Consider the following 7263-nt stretch of genomic DNA (forward strand, 5'->3'; position numbering starts at 1 on the left):
GCTCTGCCTCACATGCTCCCCTCCCCCAAGCTCCTGATCTGTTTTGCCACTAATAAGGTGTTTGACTCAGGGAAACTTATTCTCTTTATGTAGGCTTCAATTTCTTCATTAGTAAAACATGAAATCAATTTTTACCTCTGCTATCCATTGGGTTTCTGTTTTTCTCTTTTTATTCCTTTTTTCTCCTTCCCTCCCCTCATCCTATTTTCTCCTTTCCTCTCTCATTTGTTTACTTTATAAACTTTTCTCTCATTTCTGGTCTTTCCTACAATTACTTGAGAAACTTAAATATTCTTCTTTCTCAAAAACCACAAAATACACACAAAAACTCTAACAACAGTTTAGTGGAAGGACAGAAAATGTATGCTGACAATTTAATAGTCCAGATATTTGTACTAACACCTCACTGTCATTCATAAGACCAATGGAAAGTAATGTATATTTTATAGGAAAAGGGAAAATATGCTTAGATTAAAAAATGGCTAAGACTGGAGAAATCTGAATCAGAAATCTTTCAAAGAGGAGCTTTTTTGATGCTCCTCTTTGAAATCCAGAAGTGTAAACGTACCCTGGGGTTGAGACACTCAATATTTGTAGAACAGAGGATAGATTATTCAACAGTTAAAAGAGCCACAAAATTCAATTTTATTATTCTTGTTAGTATAGAATCTATCAGTTTTACTTTTACCAACTGCAAAGAACTCTGACCAAAAACTTTAAAACAGACAGACAAAACAAAAATATAACAAACAAAACCCCCAATATTAGCAGTGAGAACCTATGAAGAAAACTTTTTATTCCAAGTAATCATAATAAAAAGCACATATTTTGTTTTTTTAAGGCTTTTGCATTTTTAATCCTCAGATGGCCTCTGTGAGTTGTTATTATTATTGTCCACATATTACTTGTGTAGGGCTATGCTGAGGAGCAGGGGGAATAGAATCTGATTACAAGATATGTGGATCCACAGTCTCTATTCTTAACACTGTGTTGCCTCTTAGTCAACTGGATTCTAATCAATTGTTGAAGGCAGCTGTTGCGTTTCTGAGGTTAAAACCTTCTCAAAGAGAGCCTATCTCTTCTACTCTGTCAGTGTACTCTGTCGGGCATTCATGTTTAAAGTTGACTGACCCCACTGGGGGGCCTTTTGGAATAAATACAGTTACTGATTCTGGAGACATAAGCATGTCTCCCACGTCCCTACTAATGCCTCTATACTGACTCTTAGTCAGAGTGTAACATGCCATTATGAATGATCACTGTGCCTTAACAATGGAATTGCCAGATGATCCTGACTCTAACAACAACAGCAACAACAACAACAACAGAAACTTGAGGTAAAGTTAACCTAGAAAGAGAATTGCATTATTGCTTTCCTAAATATAATTTGCTCTCCTTCTACTAAAACTTCACTAGATTAAAGTTGACAAATACATTTTGTTTCATATAACTAGAAATCACTGTCTGAGGTTCTTGGGTTGAGAATGATTCAGAGGCCTTCTCCAGGCTCAGGGTTAATAATGAAGGGTCACGTTCTAATAGAAGCAGGGGCATGTGCCCTTGGCATTTCCATCCCTGCCCTACATACAAGGTTCATTGTGTTCACAAGAGTTCTAGGCATAAGGAGTGTGGTGGGTGGAAATGGCATCCTTTCAGGGAAACAAATAATTAATATTTTATATTAATTTTGACCTAGTTATTTTGTCCTCAGCCTCTGACTTAACAGTTTAAAAGCTGTTGATTAAAAAAAGGAAGGAAAGATAAAGAGAAGCAAAACTTTTTACCAAATACATTGACACTACAGCGTGTGCTTTAAACTGAATATGGCTTATTTGTACTTCAGTGGGTCTTTTTCCCTTGGCCAGTAGAAGCTTTCTCAACAGGAAACACTTTGGAGTAGTAATTTCAGGGATTTAGTCTTTTCTTACACTCTCCCCCAGCCATGTGAAAATAAAATGGTTCTACTCCCGGGGAAATTGGATTCTAATGTCTTGTTCATCCCTGTGACTGTATTTTCAGGAAGTCATCCATCAAGATCAAGCTCCCTCTTCATGTCTATCTTATACAGGCTTCATGGCAAATACTAACTACTCCCACTTCCAACACCTTTACTTTGTCTTAACTGGGATTCCAGGGCTTGAACAAATGTACTACTGGATGGCATTTCCACTGGGTGCTATATATGCCATTGCCCTCTTTGGCAATAGTATCATCATCTCTACTATCAAGTCTGAAGTGTCCCTGCATATCCCCATGTACTACTTTCTGTGTATGCTGGCATTGGCAGACATGGGACTTGCCCTCTGTACTTTGCCCTCTATGCTAGGCATATTCTGGTTTAACTACAAGTACATCGCCTTTGATGCCTGCCTTGTTCAGATGTATTTTATCCACACCTTTTCAGCGATTGAGTCTGGCGTGCTGGTGGCCATGGCCTTTGATCGGGTTGTGGCAATCTGGGCCCCTCTCAGGTATAGCACCATCCTAACCAATGGCGTGGTCTGCAGGACAGGGGCAGTTATCTTGACAAGGGCAGTCTGTGTGGTCTTTCCTGTGCCTTTTCTTATCAAGCGACTCCCCTTCTACCGCTCTGACATCCTGTCCCACTCCTTCTGCCTCCACCAAGATGTCATGCGTCTTGCCTGTGCCAGCACCCGTGTCAACAGCCTCTATGGCCTCATTGCAGTCATCTTCACCAAGGGCTCCGATTCCCTTAGCATCATCCTCTCCTATGTCTTCATACTCCGAACAGTAATGGCCATTACTTCAGGGGAGGGCCGGCTGAAGGCCCTCAACACCTGTGTTTCACACATCTGTGCTGTACTCATCTTCTATGTGCCACTTATTGGGGTGTCTGTCATTCACCGTTTTGGAAAGCACATTTCACCACTGACTCATGCCCTCATGGCTAATGCCTATCTTCTTGTACCTCCTGTGCTGAACCCCATAGTCTATACTGTGAAGACCAAGGAGATACGAAGGAAGATCATCCAGATATTTGTTCGAACCAAGATTACTTCAGAAAGTTAAGGTCTGCCAGTTTGAGAGAGGAAGGATCTATTTTGTAAAAGCTCAGTTATGCCTATGACAAATAAAGGTTTATGTTTTTTTCACATTTCTGTGTGATTTGAGTTGGGCAAAAGATTTCCCTGCTCCCAACAGCACACTTTCCCATTCCCATGATAAGCTGTTTTTTTGCCCAGTAAAGAAAGAGTGGCATCTATAGGAGCTGTTCAATGTCCTGCCCTTTAGCCCTGCATTTATGAGTTGACATACTACTGCTCAAGACAGAGAATATTACTAATTCCATTTAAAATAACTCATTTGAACAGAAATAGGCCATTAGTTTTATGCTTTCTAAATTAAAGCTCATTAAATTTATTTAATTCTAGCTCAGGAGTTAGAAATGAGTGCTATTAGCTTAACAGGGAAGAGATAAACTATTCTTGTTAAATAATAAGAGAACACCTGGAGATAATAATGTATTAAATATGAACCAGAAAAATGACCAAATTTTAAGATTAAGAATATAAATGTATGCAATTGAGCAGGGGACAATGATGTTGCATGATTTGGAATCAAAAGATTAAGGATGAGTTTTAGCTCTTTTGTGTGTGACACTGGATATGCTCTTTCTTTCTCTTTACTTCAACTTTTAATTTTGAAAGTGGAAATAATGTCATTTGGCTTCCAGTGTTGTACAAAATTAAATTTAATCATATGAATACAATTATTTGTAAACTTTGAAGTGCTGTGCACTGATAAATAGTGTTCGAAAATGCCAAACATAAGAGAACAAGAGAACATGTATTTGTAGACTGGCCATTAAGTAAAAGACGCAGCACCAGAGCCTTCTACATGTTATCTTATTTGATAACTATGGCATCCTATAAGGGAGAGTGTCGTGTACTCTTTCCAGATGAAGATATCAAGGCACAAAGCAATATATTTTTATTGAGTTTAGACTCAGGCGGGCAGATTTCCTAAAGAATGATGGATACCATCTACATTGTGGGAGACAAATAAAATGGGATAGTTAGAATTGGAAACACTTGTAATAGAGGTTTAAACATAATTATGAATATCGTTTGAACTGAACTAGACAAACTAAATATAGAAAGTAGAAGAAACATGGCACATGTGTACACAGAGTTATTTGTATCCCTTTACATGGTCCAGATGACTTTTTCCAAAGTGTTTCCTGCTTGTTAAAATTTAAGACAAAAGACTCTTTGTGACTTGATTGGTAATTGTAATTATCTGTTACTCAAGTCAGTAGCTATTTTAGAAGTTTGTTAGGGCAAACCCTAACTTAGTTAAGATTAATTTATTATGGGTAGGCATACAAGAAATGAGCATTTCTATTTAAATACTGTTTTCAGATTCAAGAGGCCTCACTGAATAAATCTTAGGTAGGTTCATTAAAATAATCTTTATTTTTCTTTTTTAATTCTATAAGGAACATAAGCACAATGCAAACATTTAACAAAATCATAAAGTATAAAAAACAACATTTAAATATTCTGGACTTTATGAGGAGAGTTGAGCTCTACCACTCCTTGAGGTACTTGTTGAGAGTTTGCCAACACAATCACAGTCCTGAGTCTGGAGGGGGGAATGCATCTCAGAGCTAGGTCTCAACCTGTTCTTTCTACAGGGGGAAAGGTCCTTAGAAGCAGTGTAAAGCAACCAATATCCTCAGGAGATAACCAAGTCTATGAGGACTTTCAGGTCTTAGGTGTCCTCACCTATACATGGTGCTTGAAATTTAATCTGTGCCAAAAATTTCTAAATCATACTCTATCTTTTAGAGTCAAATAGAAATGCTCTTCATAGCCATTGTCTTTGATGCTTTTAGTACATGAAGAAAAACCTTGAAACTAGGGCACTGTTGCAAGGTTAGTGGGTTTTCCTATGTCTTTTTCTGTCTCCTTCACTTTTCTTCTTTAAAGATGAACATGATGATAGCCACAGCAACAGGTGCCAGCAGTAGTAACAATACCATCTACTAATAACCACATCTGCAATACCATCTACTAAATAATAACCACAATAATGGGTTTTACAAGACCTCATTATCCAGGAATTAACTCTATGAGTGAATATACTGAGAGTAAGGGCTTAGGTGTCATACACCGCTGAGTGGAAGTTCTGGCTGTGCCATTAGTATCTGTGTAATCTGGGTAAGAGATCTAATTTCTTTAAGGCTAATTGTTCTAATCAACAAAATCTGAACAGAACTATTGTTTATTTTGTAGAGTTATGGAGATTAAAAGAGTTAATGCATGTAAGGCTTAGCCCAAGGCTTGCAAGTAATAAGCATTGGATATATATCAGTTGTTACTATTATTGTTATTATTCTCAATTAAAAAAACATATACACTGAAGCACAGAGCATTTCTGTAACTTGGTCGAGTTCACATAGCAAGTGGGTGGATACGGCTACAATTTGAAACAATTGTGTCATTACTCTTGCTGTAAGATTAATAATCAGGAACTGTAAATATTTGCAGTTCATCCAAATAAATCAAGTTGAAGGAGGATTAAAGGGAAAATATTTAGTTTGTCAATTAGAAAGAAGTCTGAGCCATGGAAAACATAGATTTCATATAGCAATGGAGACAAAAGGGTCAGACTGCTGGAGCTAGAGAAGGTGTTGCAAAGTGAGGATGTGGCGTATGCATGTAGATTGTCAGTCGAGAATTTATACTTTTTCTTTTGCTACACTATGGTCCCATCAGAGAGTGAGAGAATGATGATGGCATTAACGGGCACTTTCAGATAATTGTTTTTCTGTTATCCCAGTTTGTGAATATTGGAAATATATTCTGTGGTAGTTGACTGTTATCTTTAGTATAGAGTGATAATTTTCAAATTTTTGGTTATACATCTGTATAAAAAACGAAAAAAGGATACTTCCTAATGTATTTATATTTTATTTTTATTTATTGAAAAACTCTATACAGACACTACTATACTAATATTTCATGTATGATAACACGTTAAGAAAAATATATATTTTGATGAGATTACATACAAATAACATTTCTATTATTTTCTCTTTGTAGGAAAATTGATGATAATGTGTTCTGTCTGAGATTAATATTTTCCATTTAGATAGCATCAATATCAGGGCCTTGACTGATATTTGCATTCCTCACAAACCAACAATTTTCAAGTAATTTTCATTAAAAATTAAATCATATCAATTCTGCAAATTTAGTTTTTTTATTACATTTGATGGGGTAACATTGGTTAATTGGGTCATAGAGGTTTTAGGTATATGTTTCTATGATACAAGATCTGTATATTGCACTGTGTGCCCACCACCCAAAGTCTAACCATCTTCTGTCACAACATATTAAGCCCTCTCCTCCCCTAACTCCTCCCACCCCTTTCCCTCTGGTCTTTTACAATGTTTTTTAATAACGCTTTGTAGTTTTTATTATACAGGTCCTTTGTTAACTTTATACTTAGGTATTTTATTCTTTTGGTTGCAATTGCAAAAGGAATTTTTTAAAAATTTCTTTGAAGTTTCATTGTTAGCGTATAAGAAAGCTGTGGATTTTGGTACATTGATTTTGTATTCTGCAACTCTACTGTATTTGTTTATGGTTTCTAATATTTTTTGGTGGAGTCATTAGGATTTTTTATGTACATGATACAATCATAGTTAGGGACCTTAATATGCCATTGACCACTAGATAGATCATCCAAACAGAAAATCAATAAAGAAATATTAAACCAAAAAAACATAGTTAACATTTACAGAGCTTTTCAGATCATTCAGAACATCAGATTATACATTCTTCAGTGCGCATGGAATATTCTCAAGGACAGTCCATATGTTGGGTCACAAAACTAGCCTCAACAAATTTAAGAAGATTGAAATTATACCAAGCATGTTCTCTGACCACAATGTCTTGAAATTAGAAATCAACTGCTAAAAAGAAGTAAAGAAACTCACAAATATGTGAAGATTAAACAACATACTACCAAAATATGATTGTATCAAAGAAGAAATAAAAGGTGAGATCAAAAGGTGAGAAAAAAGAAAACTACATATCAATATTTCTGATGAATACAGATACAAAAATAGTAAACAGAATACTAGCAAAGTGAATACCTCAATATGTTAATACATCACAACCTAGTAGGGTTCATTCCAGCAGCGCAAGGGTAGTTCAATATATGCATATTGATCAATGTATTCAATAATACACTACCTTAACAAAAGAAAATATAAAATAATATAATTTTACC

At 36.0% G+C, this 7263-nt stretch overlaps 1 protein-coding gene across 1 annotated transcript; it reads left to right on the plus strand.

Annotated features, from left to right (window-relative positions):
• The first annotated feature begins 2073 nt into the window (after nt 1-2073).
• Nucleotides 2074-3037, plus strand: LOC129073762 (olfactory receptor 51H1-like). The gene has a single exon (XM_054577424.1). It carries the CDS (start codon nt 2074-2076, stop codon nt 3028-3030), a length of 957 nt encoding a protein of 318 aa, XP_054433399.1. The 3' UTR covers nt 3031-3037.
• Nucleotides 3038-7263: the final 4226 nt, after the last annotated feature.

Source organism: Pteronotus mesoamericanus, unplaced genomic scaffold (genome assembly GCF_021234165.1).
Source record: "Pteronotus mesoamericanus isolate MK-2021 breed Mesoamerican mustached bat unplaced genomic scaffold, CSHL_Meso_final contig_425, whole genome shotgun sequence".
In the NCBI taxonomy this organism is placed as follows: domain Eukaryota; kingdom Metazoa; phylum Chordata; class Mammalia; order Chiroptera; family Mormoopidae; genus Pteronotus; species Pteronotus mesoamericanus.

Coding starts and splice junctions, on each gene's coding strand:
- LOC129073762 (XM_054577424.1), top strand. CDS start 2,074: ATGGCAAATACTAACTACTCCCACTTCCAACACCTTTACTTTGTCTTA.